Here is a 19,369-nt window from a genome sequence, read left to right on the forward strand (position 1 = left end):
TGAAACCAGACTATGTAAGGTGTTTGATGCGCCTCGTGATCTTGAGTAGTGAGCCTCCTAAAGGGTGTATAGTGAAGTCCTGAGTGCCTGCGAAGCGAAAGAGTGTTGTACATGAGACTGATAGGGCAGCAGAGAACTGGAGTGGATCTGGAGAAAACACCTGAGCCTGGCCAGTATACTTCACTAAAGGGATGGAGGCCAGACTCGGCAGGATTCTTAAAAGGTTTGTCTGAGATAATTTAAATCTCTACAATGTCTTAAAGCGAACCTTTCACCAGGATTTCACCTAATAAACTATTAACAGTACCTTATAGATTATGCTCATTCTGTTTAAATGCATTCTTGTCCCGCTTTCCTGGGATGTATATTGATGAAAAAAACGACTTATAAAGTCCTTGTCTCCAGCTCCTGCAGTCACGGTGGAAGTCAAGGGGGTAGCCCTTCCCTCACTCCGGGCTGTACCTCCCCTGCCCTAACCCCTCCTCTAACTAGTGTAACTGACACCCGGCTCAGTCGCCGGGACCGCGCTTGTACTGGCGGCGCATGCGCCGTTGGTCTCAGTAGCAGCGCGATCCCGTCTAGACGCGGACTGAAGCGCGATCCTGTGAGTGAATTGCGCATGCGCCGTCCGTCCCCGATGCCTCCCTGTCTTCTGTTCTTCAGGCGCGCGCCTGAATAGAAGACAGGGAGGCATCGGGGACGGACGGCGCATGCGCAATTCACTCACAGGATCGCGCTTCAGTCCGCGCCTAGACGGGATCGCGCTGCTACTGAGACCAACGGCGCATGCGCCGCCAGTACAAGCGCGGTCCCGGCGACTGAGCCGGGTGTCAGTTACACTAGTTAGAGGAGGGGTTAGGGCAGGGGAGGTACAGCCCGGAGTGAGGGAAGGGCTACCCCCTTGACTTCCACCGTGACTGCAGGAGCTGGAGACAAGGACTTTATAAGTCGTTTTTTTCATCAATATACATCCCTGGAAAGCGGGACAAGAATGCATTTAAACAGAATGAGCATAATCTATAAGGTACTGTTAATAGTTTATTAGGTGAAATCCTGGTGAAAGGTTCGCTTTAATATAAAAAAACATCATATACTCTTCTTACTCCAGCAGTGTTCTCTTTGGTACTTCTCCTATATGACCCCCACAGTCTTGCTGTGCCTGGATCTGACACCTCACCACTGGGCATCAGAAGAGAAGGCCCTGTGGATCCCGCAAGTCGTTTTGAACCACTTCCAGAATGCTTCCTTTACCAGGTGTGGTCTTTTTGACCAGAGACTGAGTTCCAGAACCACTAAGATCTGTTATGGACTATTACCATGACTTGTTCTGTGAGCTTTACAAAGATCGAGTGGTCTGCCAATACATGAAACAATAAAAATAACTGGCACAATCTGCAATTATAAATTGGAAGGTTAGTGGATAGCTCACCACCCTCCTCAATACGGTAAGGGTGCTCTAGTCGAAAAACTGCTCACTCAGTCAGTCCAGGAATGATAAATAAAATAGAAAAACGACTGGCACTCACTATGTGGTTCACATCAAACAACTATTTATTAGCCGCCAACTCAACAATGGAGTGATAGCAGCAATGGATACAATTTACAATTAAAACAATAATAATCGTTAAAAAAACCCCTAAAAGGAATAAAATACAATGCACTGGTTATATAAATATATGCAGAAACGCACCAAGATAGGGTCTCCTAAATATGTGTTGGACTCTATGTATCGCAACACTATTCCTTTGCCAGATGGCAGTCTGTATCCAAATCAATCGTGTTGGGGATACTGTCTCTTTAAATAGGAAATGTTACCAAGTCCGTTCGTATCCTGCCCAATGTCCACAATATATTAGCTCAATTAATCCGGATCCAAGGAAATCCACAGGCTGCAATGGCTTATAATATTGAATGCTGCTGGGGGATGCCGTTTCCCTCTATATATTTATCTTCAGCAGTCCTTTAGCCGACTTATACTGCGGCCTTCAATAGCTTGGCGTGTTGTATATTACAGGGAAATATTGCTTACCCATATAGAAGAGTCTTCAGCAGTCTGGTTTGGCCGCTCACTGCACCGCTCACTTTCGGCGTCCTCGCACTCTGGTGTTTGTCACGTGGTATCCCAGAGGTATCGCGGGACTTGGAAACTTTGTTCCGGTGTTCCTATGAGAGGTGCTTAGGTAAGATGAAAAAATGGAGCGCTCCACTTATGAAGAATGATCTATATCTTATCGATCATATCCAGAATCTTGCTGTAGACAGGGATATAACGCCAAACGCGTTTCGAGGACTTCAATCCTCTTCCTCAGTAGCTATATCCCTGTTGATACGTCATCTTCTTTTATATCGCCACAAGCAGTCCACAAAATCTGGGCTGGAATCTTTTTCGCATAATGCGGTTTTGGTGCGTTTTTGATGCGGTTTTAAAATCGCATGTGCGTTTTTTGTTGTATTCGAACCGCAACCTCTTAATAAATACTTATGTACCAAAACACAATGATACAATCTAAAATATGGAAATAGTCTACAAAATATAAAAATATGTTAAAAATTTCTACAATATATGAAACAGGAAGTAAATACTAATTTATAAACAGATGAGGACTAGATGATAGTTCATAAAAGACTTTCGTACATAAAAGGGCATCATCCTGTACATCTTATATTATGTTTTTTCTGAAATAGACAGATGTAGTATAACATTAATAGATGTTATTAATGGACTCGTCTGTTTTTCAACTGTAACTATGACTTTAAAGTATACCTAAACTTTAGAAAAATTTGTATTTAAAAACTAAATGAATTTTTGTAATGTACTGTTCTATTTTGTAAAGAAAACTGCAAGAAGTTCAGGTATCTGTCGCGCTTTGGAATCTGTACACCATTGTACGGATCCCACTGTGGAGCCTCGGTAAGCAACGTTCCTGTGTGCTATTTCAGACTTTAGCAAACATTTACTGCAGGATCAGGGATAAGCTGTGCAGGGCTCCTGCCTGCGCTCACTCTGCATAACGCATCCGTGCAGGGTCTCCAGGGTCTTGTAGTGGAGCGAATGGAGGCTGGAGCTCTGCGTACCACACCCCTGCTCCTGCCTGCGCTCACTGCGGGTCTTGTAGTGGAGCGAATGGAGGCAGGAGCTCTGCGTACCACGCCCCTGCTCCTGCCTGCGCTCACTGCTGGTCTTGTAGTGGAGCGAATGGAGGCAGGAACTCTCCGTACCACGCCCCCTGCTCCTGCCTGCGCTGACTGTGGGTCTTGTAGTGGAGAGAATGGAGGCAGGAACTCTGCGTACCACGCCCCTGCTCCTGCCTGCGCTCACTGCTGGTCTTGTAGTGGAGCGAATGGAGGCAGGAGCTCTGCGTACCACGCCCCTGCTCCTGCCTGCGCTCACTGCTGGTCTTGTAGTGGAGCGAATGGAGGCAGGAGCTCTGCGTACCACGCCCCTGCTCCTGCCTGCGCTCACTGCTGGTCTTGTAGTGGAGCGAATGGAGGCAGGAGCTCTGCGTCCCACGTCCCTGCTCCTGCCTGCGCTCACTGCGGGTCTTGTAGTGGAGCGAATGGAGGCAGGAGCTCTGCGTACCACGCCCCTGCTCCTGCCTGCGCTCACTGCTGGTCTTGTAGTGGAGCGAATGGAGGCAGGAGCTCTGCGTCCCACGTCCCTGCTCCTGCCTGCGCTCACTGCTGGTCTTGTAGTGGAGCGAATGGAGGCAGGAGCTCTGCGTACCACGTCCCTGCTCCTGCCTGCGCTCACTGCTGGTCTTGTAGTGGAGCGAATGGAGGCAGGAACTCTGCGTACCACGTCCCTGCTCCTGCCTGCGCTCACTGCTGGTCTTGTAGTGGAGCGAATGGAGGCAGGAACTCTCCGTACCACGCCCCCTGCTCCTGCCTGCGCTGACTGTGGGTCTTGTAGTGGAGAGAATGGAGGCAGGAACTCTGCGTACCACGCCCCTGCTCCTGCCTGCGCTCACTGCTGGTCTTGTAGTGGAGCGAATGGAGGCAGGAGCTCTGCGTACCACGCCCCTGCTCCTGCCTGCGCTCACTGCTGGTCTTGTAGTGGAGCGAATGGAGGCAGGAGCTCTGCGTCCCACGTCCCTGCTCCTGCCTGCGCTCACTGCGGGTCTTGTAGTGGAGCGAATGGAGGCAGGAGCTCTGCGTACCACGCCCCTGCTCCTGCCTGCGCTCACTGCTGGTCTTGTAGTGGAGCGAATGGAGGCAGGAGCTCTGCGTCCCACGTCCCTGCTCCTGCCTGCGCTCACTGCGGGTCTTGTAGTGGAGCGAATGGAGGCAGGAGCTCTGCGTACCATGCCCCTGCCTGCGCTCACTGCTGGTCTTGTAGTGGAGCGAATGGAGGCAGGAGCTCTGCGTACCACGCCCCTGCTCCTGCCTGCGCTCACTGCTGGTCTTGTAGTGGAGCGAATGGAGGCAGGAACTCTCCGTACCACGCCCCTGCTCCTGCCTGCGCTGACTGTGGGTCTTGTAGTGGAGAGAATGGAGGCAGGAACTCTGCGTACCACGCCCCTGCTCCTGCCTGCGCTCACTGCTGGTCTTGTAGTGGAGCGAATGGAGGCAGGAGCTCTGCGTACCACGCCCCTGCTCCTGCCTGCGCTCACTGCTGGTCTTGTAGTGGAGCGAATGGAGGCAGGAGCTCTGCGTACCACGCCCCTGCTCCTGCCTGCGCTCACTGCTGGTCTTGTAGTGGAGCGAATGGAGGCAGGAGCTCTGCGTACCACGCCCCTGCTCCTGCCTGCGCTCACTGCTGGTCTTGTAGTGGAGCGAATGGAGGCAGGAGCTCTGCGTACCACGCCCCTGCTCCTGCCTGCGCTCACTGCTGGTCTTGTAGTGGAGCGAATGGAGGCAGGAACTCTCCGTACCACGCCCCTGCTCCTGCCTGCGCTCACTGCTGGTCTTGTAGTGGAGAGAATGGAGGCAGGAGCTCTGCGTACCACGCCCCTGCTCCTGCCTGCGCTGACTGTGGGTCTTGTAGTGGAGAGAATGGAGGCAGGAGCTCTGCGTACCACGCCCCTGCTCCTGCCTCATGGTGTTATTCCGTAACGTGTGCCATTTTATCATCTGTGTTTTGCCTGATCATTTTAGGCTTTAAATACATTCCAAATGAAGCTTGATTGCTACCTTTCTATAGTTAATTTTCGGCTATAGCAGAACACTATTTCTGTGTGTAGTGAACAGTGGTAATTATCTTTTAATGAACTATTGTACCCCCATTATGGGTTACTAAACTGCTCTAACACCCACTTTGCCATGTTCTAGTTAATTAAGGAAAGTGTGGAGCACTTCTAATGAAGTCTGCGGAATGCCTCTAATGTGCTCTATGCTATTCATTATTTCACTGTACAGACACTTTTCCAATTATCTGCTTTACGACTGACTGAATATCAAATCCGCCTCAAATGTTTTGGGCATTCGCTGTAATCTAGGTGTTAATACTGGGTAATCTGTGATCTTGCTAGTGTTGGTGAAATATCTTCGTATTGTCAGTTACACTTTACGCACATTTACACGTTCTTGGTGGTGATGAACTCCAGACGGGAAATTCAGAGCAACTGATAGTTTCCGGTTTTTGCCCGGGTCTTCTCCAGTTTTCTGGCTAAAACCAGTCATATCATTGGAATTACATATTTATGTATGCAACAGACTCTGTGATTCGCGGGACAAAGATCAGACCGTTTATCAGATCAAGGGGAAAGAATGGCTATGGCCTCTTTGGTCTCATTTCCCTATCGCCCCTCGGTCACCACTAAGGTCGTCATGTATATGTATTGAGGGAGGGAATTGCCCTTTCCACATCTAATGGTTACCTAGCTTTTCATGGAAAGAAGAATTTGAATTACTTTAACAATGGATCCATTACAACAGAATGATTTTATTGGGGAAGGGTAACATAATTCTGTTCACTTTTTATATGGAAGTAACCTTTAAGGAGATGTGTAAATGTCAGGGCAGTATTAAATAAAGCAAGGCTGCGCTAACTCACATTTTCTATCCAGATGTTGGTTTCTTATGCTCGGCCTCCGTATCTAAATTGGCGTGACGTGCTGTTCATGACTTATGTATGAAGCGGTGGAGGAGCGCCCCCAGCTCTCTTCCTCAGAGCCCCTTAACGTTTCATCAAATTCTCTTGTGTTAATCATAGGATTTAATAAGTTGTACAACTTTTGTGTAGCGATATGCTGATACTGAAAACTCATTTAGGTCCATGACTAATGACTTCTCATCTTGACACTTCCATAGGCGTTCTATAGCAAGTCTCTCTCCTCTGTTTTGATTGTGTCGCTCCCACTGCCGCATTAAAATAATGGCAGAGAATTGTATCACTTATAAATCCAAGAGCTCTGCAGATTTAATTCAGAAGAAGAGAGATAAAAGTGCCAGGATAATTGATTGACCTTGGGAGCCAGTAATAGCTGCTTAGTGGTTATCCAGCAGATTGCCATTTTTGCACTGAATTCTTTCTTCTGCTTTCCAGGTTACAGGCTGATTGGAAGCCATTCAGGTGTCAAGCTTTGCCGCTGGACAAAGGTATGTTGTTTCAATGACCATTTCTGTGTATCCTGTTTTTGGGGACGTGTTACACCACAGGTCCATGTTCACACAGGGTACTTCTTCTTGCTGCAGTATTTCACCATGGCTGCATCTGATTAATGAGCCCAGAGAACAAAAACAAGCGCTGCTGGTAAAGGACCAAACGAGAGGTTTCAGATGTAACAAATAAAATGTGTTTTTTAATTCTTGGCAGCACTTTTCAACATCGGAATGATTTCATGGTAAACTACGTAACCTCTCAATGTGAACTGTGGAAGGAAATGGCAGAGTACCCAGAGGACACCCACGCAAACAAGGGGACAACATTCAGTCTGCAGCAGATGTTGTCCTTGGTTAGATTTGAACCCAGGACCCCAGTGCTGCAACAGTTTTAACCCCTGAACCACTCTGCTTATTGATATATATACTCACGCTTCTCTTTGGTCCTTCACCAGCGGCAACAACAAAACAAAATCCTCAATGTTCACTTTGCATTTGGCTGGGCATACTGTAGTACCCAACTGGGTGCAAGGGACCAAATGAAAATCACATTTTTGGATATAATTCATATAAGGCTTCTTTCACATCAAGGTTATTAGCACCAGCAGGCTGTTCCGCGCTGCAGTTTTCATCTGGCTGATTCTCGCCATGGTTGCTGCCGGATCTCCACCGGTCCCCATTACAGGTGAAACTCAAAAAAATTAGAATAGCCTGCAAAAGTTCATTTATTTCAGTAATGCAACTTGTGAAAAGGTTAAATATTCTAGGCTCAAAGTGTCACACTCTAGTCAGCTAATTAATCCATACCCCCTGAGCAAAGGGGACCTGAGATTGTGAAATTGGGGTTTTCATAAGCTGTAAGCCATAATCATCCAAATTATAGCAAATAAAGGCTTGAAATATCTCGCTTAGCATGTAATTGAGTCTATCTCATATATTAGTTTCACCTTTTAAGTTTCATTACAGAAATAAATGAACTTTGCACGATATTCTAATTTTTCGAGTTTCACCTGTATGTTCAGAAGGTCCGGATGGGAACGCAGTGGCTTCCGGAGTAGCCTGCTGTATCTCACAGCACTAGTATGAAACTAACACTATTACTGTGCGGTTGGCAGAGATTAAGTGGGCTTAGGCTACTTTCACACGTGTTTTTGTGTGGATCCGTCATGGACGGATCCGTTCAGATAATACAGCCGTCTGCATCCGTCTTTAACACCATTGAAAGTCAATGGGGGAACGGATCCGTTTTCCATTGTGCCAGATTGTGTCAGTGAAAACTGATCCGTCCCCATGGACTTACATTGTGTGCCAGGACGGATCCGTTTGGCTCCGTTTGATCAGACGGACGACAAAAAGCTGCAGGCAGAATGGAGACTAAACTGATGCAAACTGACCCGTTTTGGACCGCTTGTGAGAGCCCTGAACGGATCTCCCAAACGGAAAGCTGAAACGCCAGTGTGAAAGTAGACTTAGGGGTGTGGCTTATTGTAAAAAACAAACAAAAAACAAGACCTTCACCCTAAAACAGACCTAGGTATGTAAACCTTTACATAAAACACTTGTATACCCCTTGTCTAGTATGATGTTGCTCAACGGCTTTTCTTTTCTCTCCTAGTCAATGCTGAGAGGAAGAGGAGGTTGTTATAAGCACACATTTTATGGCATTGAAAGTCACAGATGTATGGAAACTACTCCCAGTCTGGCTTGTGCAAACAAATGTGTGTTCTGCTGGAGGTAAACGCTGCAGTTTATTTCGAATTTAGAAAAATCATTTTAATGTACAGTAGCTGATTACATAGCTAGCAATAAAGCCTGTTTTGTGAAAAAATGCCAGATTCTAGAAATCTCCACAGCTTGGATGCCACCACTGTGTCCCCTGTGTGCCATCGCTGTGCCCTGTGTATCACCACTCTGCAAACAAATACAATGCACTCTAGAAAACTCGTTGGTCCTTTCTTTCATTTTTCATGAAGCATGTGCAGGATGATAATCCTCCCAGTGAGGAGACGTGGGCCTGCCTCTGTGTTGCTTCGTAGTAATTAATTTTATTTATTTTTTGATGTTCATATTTATTAAACTGACTATATAGACACACTGACCTCCAGTAATAGACCCCTCCACGCACTCAGGACTCACTTATTAAAGAGAGGATCGCAAGGCAACCCGCTCTTCACTCCACGCTGGGAGCATCCACTACTTAGTTCCCTTCTACTGGCACATCGTAACCTGCTCTACACCCACACTGGCACACTGTCTTTTGAGCCTGCCACTCAAAACGCACCATCCTGTAGCAGAGGAGAAGGGTATTAAGTAGTGGACTCGTGTCTTTAAAATATATATATATTAGGAACTCCTGTTCTATTTCTCATTAATGCAATTATCTAGTCAACCAATCACATGGCAGTTGCTTCAATGCATTTAGGGGGGTGGTCCTGGTCAAGACAATCTCCTGAACTCCAAACTGAATGTCAGAATGGGAAAGAAAGGTGATTTAACCAATTTTGAGCGTGGCATGGTTGTTGGTGCCAGACGGGCCGGTCTGAGTATTTCACAATCTGCTCAGTTACTGGGATATTCACACACAACCATTTCTAGGGTTCTCAAAGAATGGTGTGAAAAGGGAAAAAAATCCAGTATGCGGCAGTCCTGTGGGCAAAAATGCCTTGTGGATGCTAGAGGTCAGAGGAGAATGGGCCGACTGATTCAAGCTGATAGAAGAGCAACGTTGACTGAAATAACCACTCGTTACAACCGAGGTATGCAGCAAAGCATTTGTGAAGCCACAACACGCACAACCTTGAGGCGGATGGGCTACAAGAGCAGAAGACCCCACCGGGTACCACTCATCTCCACTACAAATAGGAAAAAGAGGCTACAATTTGCACGAGCTCACCAAAATTGGACTGTTGAAGACTGGAAAAATGTTGCCTGGTCTGAGTCTCGATTTCTGTTGAGACATTCAAAGGGTAGAGTCCGAATTTGGCCTAAACAGAATGAGAACATGTATCCATCCTCTGATGGCTACTTCCAGCAGGATAATGCACCATGTCACAAAGCTCGAATCATTTCAAATTGGTTTCTTGAACATGACAATGAGTTCACTGTACTAAAATGGCCCCCACAGTCACCAGATCTCAACCCAATAGAGCATCTTTGGGATGTGGTGGAACGGGAGCTTTGTGTCCTAGATGTGCATCCCTCAAATCTCCATCAACTGCAAGATGCTATCCTATCAATATGGGCCAACATTTCTAAAGAATGCTATCAGCACCTTGTTGAATCAATGCCATGTAGAATTAAGGCAGTTAAGGGATCGTCTCTTTTTAGGGGGTCACACTCACAGCTATCTTCGCAGACACGATTATAATGTCCAAACTCTTGCTTTATTTCAGACACTGCACAGGTTAAGAAGTCGCAGCTTCAACTTATCACGTGTGACATCCACACAAAATAACAAACCCTTGCCTGGCTAGGCTCTAACTAAACACATAAGCGTATCCCTGACTCACCTAGAGAGCCCTGTTCACACATGGAACTCAAATGCGACTTTCCTCAGCCATTCAGTCCAGCAACCTCCAGGCTGTGACACTTCAATACCTTTTGGGGGATTGTGGCCCAGTAGTCCTCCCGACTCTGGCCTCGTGATCCTTGTTTCACAGGCGTCACCGCGTCCCCCAAAGTTCAGGCTATCGCCTAGCCTCGTGGCCCCTCAGCCCACCCGGCTGAGACCACTCACACAGAGCCTCACCAGGACTCTGCTTGGTGTGTGTATATATATATATATATATATATTATATATTATATATTATATATTATTTTTTTTTTTGATTAGTTATGGTCTTTTAGACAGTTTTGATAACTGCTCTAAATATAGTTTATATATAAAACAGCGCATTTATTAGAGTAGTTCTTGCAGAGAGATAAGAGGCAGGCTGAGAAACCATGCCACAGCAGTTAGTTCTATGTATATCTGCTTTAACCTGCCCTAGAGTGGCTGATGGTGTCACACTTCAGGTACAGCGGAGACAGGAGCTCAGCACTGAACCTGGAAACTTTTGAACAGGTGAGTCCACACTATGGCCTGACCCTTGGAAATTACTTAGCACTCTCAAATAACCCTTTAAACAATCAATTAAAACCTGTGCCAGTGTGCTGTAATACTGCATGCCATGTTTTCGGCTGCATTGCTTCTGAATCTCAGCTGAATAGCAGCAGCCAATACTTGTTTCTACCCTTACTGCCAGGTTACTCCATAGATAACAGCACTGGGGGATCTCAGCAGAGGGACACTCGGTGATCTACTGATTGTTAAGGCTAGGGCTACACGACATGTGGCAATAAGTCACGCGACACCTAGGGCACAACTTCGCTGCAACATTTGTTGTGCGACAATTATTATAATGATAGGCTATGGTGTCGCACTGTGACATGCTGCGACTTCGACGTGACAGTCGCAGAAAAATCTATCTTGGATGGATTTGTTGCTACTGTCGTGTTGCAGTGCTGCACCATAGACTATCATTATAAAAATTGTCGCGCCACACATCGTCCCTTGTAATAAGTCATTGTCTAAAATGGAGAGCCCCTATAAATACAGTGCTTTATACACCCATTATACTCCACATTTATGTAAGAATTCTCTGCATTTTTTTAAAATAAATTAACAAATAACTAGATATATAGATATATAATTTTTTTTTTTTTTATAAATACTTTCGCTTGTCTTTGTTCCAATCCAAAGCATACATACCTATAACATATTGATACTTAGCTGCCGCGGTCCTATAAATAATTCAGTCCCTGTCAGTTACCTCCTTTCTGACAGTTGCTGCAGGGTATATTTCAAGTAACTAGCCATGAATACCGCTCGGTGTAATGTTTTCAGAGGCCTCCACTAACTTGGCTTTGTGCAGTAATTCTTGCAACTCATGATAATTCTGGGAGAGTGCCATGAAGACATCTGATCTGATGAGAAGACCAATAGTTCACGCGTAGGACACATTGATTAATACACGGATGGCTGAGGCAAATAGAAGAATGTTTCCTTGTTCTTCAGAGTCATCTTTCAACAGCAATTCATTGCTTTCTGCAGCACCTTAGTCTAAGACAAGTTTGTCAGAACAGGAGTACTGACCTAAAACCTGAGCTTTAAATCCAACGTTCTTCGTTCTCAACCTGCAGTGATCTATCATTTGTTTTTAATCTGCATAGTCATTGCAGTAAATTAAGATGATCTGAAGATTTAGAAATGTGCTCCTTCAGGCATGTTTCTAGGTAGTCAGGCTCCATGCGTAAACATTCTTGTGCTAATCAAGCATAAATAAATTTGGCTGGATTTTGTTTAACTTTTTGCTGCATTTTCCTAGTCTGCAAATAAGATGTCCTACTTTTTTTGCTTGGATTCTTATCCATACATTCGCCCTCTACTGGAGTGAATCAGTGGGTATTCCCCAAGTCAAAGGACACTTGGTGGTGTAAACCTGCTCTTTCAGTTTCCTGTAACCATTGGTGTAGTAAATGTACCTGTAGACATTTAAAGGGGTTCCGCCGTGGTGACCCTTTCTCAAGATAGGTTATCAATATCCGATTAGCTATTCAAAGCGATTGTGGTGCATATTATCTCCATTGTAGCAGCAGCTCGGTGTAATCGCAACTGCTCCGTCACATTCACACAACCATATTTATGGGTCCGCATCTTTCTGCAATTTTGCAGAACGTATGTGGACCCATTAATTTCAATGGGGCAGCAAAAGATGTGGACAGCACCAAGTGTGCTGTCCGCATCCGTATCAACGTTCCGTGGCCCCACAAAAAAGAGAACCTGTACAATTCTTGTCTGCAGTTTTGGACAAGAATAGGCATTTCTTTCACTGGGTTGATCTTTTTCTTTTATGGCCTGCATCCATGTTTTGCGTATCAGCAATTTGCTGACTGCAAAACATATACGGTCGTGTGAACGTACCCTCAAGTGCACATACTAGAGCCGCATAACTAACCCTATGACTGTAGTGTGTGTGCATTCCCGCTTCACAACAAATTCTTCCACCATCGCTCATGATGATCTTCAAACCAATACCCGGAATCTGACGGCTCCAAAACACCCTCCCAACTAGAGTAAGCGGTGCTGAGTCCGATTATGTAATTTTTATCTTCATACTCACTTGCGTTCCACAAACCAGCTTTGAGTGGACTCCTTAAGTCCTCTCCATTATGTGCATGAGCGCAGGAGTCCCCTCAGTGCATTTTACTGCTGGTTTGTTGGAGCACAGCGTCCGAATGCAAGAGAGTATGAAGATTAGGCCCCATTCACACAACAGTGACTGTCTGTTTTGCAGGCCACAAAATGTGTATCCGCAAAACATGGACACCGGCCATGTTCACCCAGGATGGCGGTTTGCACTCGAGATACAGCCAAATATAAGACATGCCCTATCTTTTGCGGCGCAGTTGCACAGAAGCCCACGGATGCCTCTTCAATGGATACATAATGCGGGATAAACACGGGCGGCGCCTGTGGTTTGTGGTCTGCAAAACGGATAAGGCCATCACACGGTCTTGTGAATGGGGCCTAAAAATGACATAACTGGACGTGGCATCACTTACACTATACACTGCTTACTGTAGTTTGGGGGGTGTTTTGGAGCTGACAGATTCTCTTGAAGCAGATTTCGTTTTTATGACTTGAGAGGAATCTATTATTGTATCATTAAATGGATTTGGATAGTTGACCATTATCTTTGAGTCTATGGATTATGTATACCGTAAGTATATTCACTGATTGAGAAAATACAGTAATTTCTGTTATCTGAACCGTACACTGCTCAACCTGAGCAATCTCTAAGATTAGAATTATCAGGGATGGTCGTGAAGTTTGTTATTGGCTTGCTACTTGTAATTTTGCCGTTACCTTTACATTGTAGACATCATACCAATCCAGTGGGAACTGAATGGAGATGGAAGATGGACCAGCCGGAGATGATTATACAGGAAGCCATTGAAAATCACCAAAACCTGATCAAACAATTTAGAGGTAGGATCTAGTTATGATTGTTACATCTGAGGTTCTTTTACTGGCCCCCATCATACATTATGTTAAAGTCGGGAGGACATGGCAGACACCATAATAGAAATGTGACTGACCACATCGTAGTCATTAGGTTCTGTCTGTTGCCATTGGTGTCTGTCATATGACTGATCCTACATCAAAAATTTTTGCTTTTCTGTTCCCATAAGTGGACTAAAAAGTGGAAATTACAGAGTAGGTGTGAACCAAGCTTAAAGGGCATCTATCAGCAGATTTGTACCTATGAAACTGGCTGACCTGTTACATGTGCACTTGGCAGCGGAAGGCATCTGTGTTGGTCCCATTTTCATATGTGTCCACATTGTTGACAAAATTTATGTTATAATACACCCGTGACCCCTGCCGATCAGCTTGAGCGCCGCAGCCTCTTCCTAGGCCAGTGACATCACTGTACATCGGTCACATGGCCTAATTGCAGCTCAGCGCCACTATACAATGTACAGCGCTGTGCTGTGAAAGCTGCCAGGAGCTTGCATCGCTCACTAGCACTTGAGCTAAAACAGCTCATCGGTGGGGATGTCGGGACTTGGACCCTCGCTGATGTGATAATGTTGTCCTAGCCTGAGTATAAGGCTTTGTTCCCACGTCAGTTATTTGATCAGTTATTTCCATCAGTTTTTTTTTAAGCCAAAACCAGGAGTGGAGGCTACTCAAAGATCCGGTATAATGGACAGATCGGCACCTGTTCTGTGTTTGACCCACATCTGGTTTTGGTTCACCATAACTGATGGAAATAACTGAGTGAACAAGGCCTAAGGCCCCTTTCACACGAGTTAATATTCCGCGCAGGTGCAATGCGTGATGCGAACGCATTGCGCCCGCACTGAATTTGGACCCGTTCATTTCAATGGGTCTGTGTACATGAGCATTGTTTTTCACGCATCACTTTGTGCGTTGCGTGAAAATCGCAGCATATTCTATATTCTCAATTTTCACGCAATGCTGGCCCTATTTTCACTGATGGTTGCTAAGAGATGTTTGTAAATATTCCGTTTTTTATCACGCACGTGAAAAACGCATCAAATCGCTTCGCACCTGCTCGATGAAAACTGAACGCGATCAGAGACAAAACTGAATGAACTTGCGAAATCGCGCATTTTTCACTTAACGCATCCGGACCTAATCCGCTCACGCTCGTCTGCAAGTGGCCTAAGTTGTCATTATCTTTTTCAGGATAACCCCTTTAACAGATCTCAAATTATTGGCTATGGGGTCCATTCGACTACATTTTGTAAAATATTACATTGAACTTATTTTGGTTTAAAAACCATATTTAATTGGTCTTTAAAAGAAAAAAAAAGAAAAAAACCCAAACACATTTCAATTGTCCACTACTGCCAATGCTGGCGGTTTGTTTTTTACCTTCACAGTAGAACCCATCAGTCTGTAATGCTTTTCTCCGGTCTCCTGAGAACTCAGAAAAACTTGAAGGAAATGTGTCACCAGTTACAACCAGATAGTAACACATCCTTCACATCTAATCTTTTTTTATTTTCTGATTGCACTTTTTTTTTTAACTCTATTTCCTGAACATGATTATGAGGGCGGCCATCTTGTGTGAGCTGTTCTTAACAGCAGTTAGAAAGCATTAAGAAAATGTATTTACAGCAGCCCCTAGGTCCATAGACATAATGGTCAGGCAGGGACCTCATTGACTTATATGAGATGGTCTTTTAGGCACGCTCTGTGATCTGTGCAGAGGGCGTTGTACAAGAAAAGAATAGATAAGATTTGACAGTCACCCTATTGCAGGGATGGAAAACCTGCGGCTCTCCAGCTGTTGCAAAACTCCAGCTGTCAGCCTACAGCAGGGCATGGTGGGAATTGTAGTTTACCAACAGCTGGAGGGCCACAGGTTGGCCATACCTGACCAGTTGTGAATGGTGGATCCTGTGTTCTCTTTACACAGAGGTGATATCGTTACAGGCAGGATCAGAATGACAGATAAGCAGGTAACTGCAGTAAAGTGCATTTGCACAGGCCAGTAAGTGGTACCTATTAGGCTTGGTGGCCAGTGCAAAAACTGCAGGATTTTAATGAAAATTTAAAATGACCATAAAAAAAAACAACAATTGTATGTTTAACAAACAATAGGTTATTTTCTGATGACACGTTCTTTTTAATTTGAATTGATATCAAATGGTTGCAGACAGCACACAAGACGTCTATGTTCAGTCCTTTTTTGTTTTGCAGACCCTTGAAAAAGAATGGCCTCGTGCACACAACTGTATTTTGGGTCTGTGTGCCATCTGCAAGAAATGTGAATCGGCTGTGGATCCAAACTCCGGTTGTGTGCATGAGGCCTGAATATGTATGAGCTCTCGGGAGAGCAGAGATGATGTCTGCAGACCGAGCAGTCGGACCGCTCCTCTGAGGGCTGCAGAGGACAAATGCAAATTCCAAAAAATGTATTGCGTTAATGTACTTTTTGTTCGTTGAAGTTTTTTTTGTCCATAGCTTTTAAGTTTATAAGTTATAACAAATCCATTCTGGGAATAAAGAGGAAACTGTCCAGAGCAGAGGAGTTGCGTGTTAGGCTTTTTTTTTTTTTTCTTGAACTGTATCATGATGGATTGACAGTAGCCCGGAAGCACTAAATCACTTCCAATAGCGAGTCTCCTATATGTGTTTAAATGAATGCTCACTGCTCTGATGAATGTGCAAACCTGTGCGTCTAAGCTGTAGTTAGAACTAAAGAGTGATGGCAAAGTCCTGTATAAGTGAAGAAGCAACGAGAAGATATTCTTTAATTTTATAGATAAAAAAAAAAAAACTTCAGCGGAATGAGTTCTACATGTCCTCACTGTTATAAATGATGCACGTGGCTGTACTACTGCTTTGTTTTGAACAGGGCTTCTAAAGAGAAATGTAAAGCCTTTACTTTTTATTTTATTTTGAGGTGTAGAAAGCTTTTTTCTTTGTTGTGTTCTATCAGGACCCAGCAGAACATTTGCCAGGGCATCACAGCTCCTCCGTCAGCTTGCCGTCGCATAGAGCATCCTGGTACAATCTTTTCCCCAAGTAGGTTAGACACACGATGCCAGCCTTCCAGATGATGTACTAGAAAGCATGATTCATTAGACCAGGCTCAAATCTGGCGCTTAACTACCCATTTAGGTGTTTTGGTGGTGGACAAGTCGGTGAGCATTCTGACTGGTCTGCGGCTACACGACCCAGTCTGCAACATTAACTCTTTCAGCAGTTTGTGCAACAGTAGCTCCTCTGTTGGATCAGAACAGATGGGCTAGGTTAGGAACACCATGTGCATAAAAGCCCTAGGTGCCCATGACCCTTTTGCAACCTCACAGGTTGACCACCTTTAGACCATTTTTGGTAGGTAGTAACCAATGAGTAGTGAGACTCTGCACATTTCCTCCCTCTGATATGTACAGTTGGAATGGTGACTTCTAGTTGTCAATTGATTCATAAATGTGTAGGAGGAATAATGGGGAACAACATGGGGTTAAAAAAAAAAAAGTATTCTCCAAGTATTTACTAATATAGACTTGTCACGAGAGCCGACGTGTCCTCTTCAACTTAAATCAGTTAAATGGTTTCGAAGATCTCTGCATCTTCCAGCACAATTACCGTTAATGAATTTTGGAGCTGATGGTTGGGGTTATTGAATTATGTAAATCCAGTTAATTACCGTGCCTGCTCTGCATGCAGAAGTATTGGTTTGTGGGTGCTTGTAAGAGTATCATTGAGAAATCTCACTGGCGCTGCGGATGACAGTACAGAGCCACAAATCTGATGTAACTCTTCTGGGATCTGCCTTTCACTGACTTGTGAAATTGGATAACTTGCTTCCTGAGGGGCTCTTTCAGCCTGTTAGAGGTATTAATAATTGTCAGGGAGATGTGCGTTAGTGTAACAGATGAACACTATCTTATTGACTACATACTCGGTTTGGTTGCTGAAGACTATATAATTGATTGAACTTTTCTAGTGATTTTTTTTTTTTTTTACTTCAGCTTACTCTTTATTCCCAGTCCACCTAAGCAATGTTTCTTTGTCTTGAGCTGCAGACACTGACTGAAAGCCAAGGCCACGGTTCCATCTGTTTCTGTATATTATTTTTCCAACTTTAACTGAAGAGAGGTTCTGTTTTTACGTTTTTGGATTCCTCTAATTTTTTTTTTGTCTGTGGTGTGTTTTTTTTTTTTTTTTTATCCTAAATGGTCAATGTACTTTCTTGAAAGTTAGCACAAATTAATATTACTCACAAATATAAGGAGGTTTGTAAAATGTTAGGGAAATGGCCATGTTTGCCTCTTTAGAGCCACTCCTCCTTATCACTTGACACCTGAACTTATCATTCAGCCTCTGTTCATACCAAAAATCTTTGAATGACCAGATCAACCCACTATCAACTCCATGACAGATCAAGTTCCATGCTGTTCATGGAGCGTTGAGGGTGAGGAGTGAGCTGCTGGTGGGAGACAAAGACAGAGATGCTACTAGCTCTATGGTTTCTATCTCACTCCAGTGCTGGCTTTACATCCACACTGTCCAGTACTCTTGTATAATGTTTTCCATGCTGCTGCTTCTGGGGGCGTGCTATAGAGATAGTGGAGCAGGGCCTCCTCTTTCTCTGTGTCCACTCGGAGACATCATAGCAGCCAGTCTTCACCCATTAGCTGATGGAAAACTTACAATTAGAGATGGAGCTTACAGAGGGGAAAATGTTTAAAACTGCACAATACAAGTCATGGTCAGATAGTGTTACTCCTCATGTTCACACACTACAGCTAATTCTGAAAAGTCACCACAGACGCTTTAAATGTTAAAATGGTGACATAACATTGTAGGTACCTGCAGATGTTCTTTACATTTCTTTATGGACTTGCATGTGGATTTCACTGCATTTCGATGAGTCTGCAGCAGAATCTGCATGTGCTACATGGTTAAAGTGTAACTGGCGTTTAATTATTATTTTTTTTTATACCCTAATCGTATAGTACATCCTGCTGTATAAAAGTTATCAGTTTTACCTGATAACTCCCAGAAATGTGTGCTACTTTCCTATTCTGCAGGGTTGTCATGTGCAGCTGTCTCCTCTCTGACATAAACAAGAGACTGGGAGAGCACTGGGAGGAGGAGCACAGCCCTGAGTGCCTGGGCTCGGGCAGCATGTGGAGGGCGGGCTTCTTTAGATGGTGATAGCTCCTGAATGGTAGCAGCTAGAAACATGCAACTGGTCTTGTTTGAAAGCTGACATTCCAGGCTTTTATACAAGACCAGAATGACAGCTAAACAAGTCCAAGCAACAGAGGAGAAATCACTGTTAGAAATCGAGTTGGGAATAATCGCAGGTAAAATCTGCTTTTATATTCACTTTCAGCAGCATTCACAGCATCCAGATTTCTAGATTTCTATCAGTGATGTCTTCCCCTGTACTGAACATATTGCTGTCATTTTGGTATTGTCTGAAAGCTTGGAATATCAGCTTTCAGCCAATGCAAAGCATATCTCTAGTTGGTACCAGACCAAAGACATGAGCAGCTAAAGCAGCCCCCCTCCCTGTCAGTGTGGAGGAGAATGAGGGAGCAGCTGCAGAGCTGACAGGTGACTATTAAAAGGCTAAAACAAATGCTTACTGATTTCATGTAATTGCAGGGTTTGTCTCTGGTTAGCTCTATGCAATAGGATGCACACTGCTCTGCGGTAGTGGGGGCGGTTATCTGCATTCTGATTGGTCCTGCTAGTTCATGTGAGGGAGAGCAAGGGCTTATGGGAAGTGAG

General features: G+C 44.7%; 1 protein-coding gene across 1 annotated transcript in view; it reads left to right on the top strand.

Moving 5' to 3' along the window:
* The window catches only part of LOC120995543 (S-adenosyl-L-methionine-dependent tRNA 4-demethylwyosine synthase TYW1-like), a 244,696-nt gene that overhangs the window by 93,418 nt on the left and 131,909 nt on the right, over positions 1 to 19,369 (top strand). The window contains exons 9-11 of the mRNA XM_040424815.1: positions 6,485 to 6,537; positions 8,156 to 8,274; positions 13,461 to 13,570. Of these exons, the coding sequence (XP_040280749.1) occupies positions 6,485 to 6,537; positions 8,156 to 8,274; positions 13,461 to 13,570 (282 nt within the window). The remainder of the gene's footprint in view (positions 1 to 6,484; positions 6,538 to 8,155; positions 8,275 to 13,460; positions 13,571 to 19,369) is intronic.

Source organism: Bufo bufo, chromosome 3 (assembly GCF_905171765.1).
Source record: "Bufo bufo chromosome 3, aBufBuf1.1, whole genome shotgun sequence".
Classification (NCBI taxonomy): Eukaryota; Metazoa; Chordata; class Amphibia; order Anura; family Bufonidae; genus Bufo; species Bufo bufo.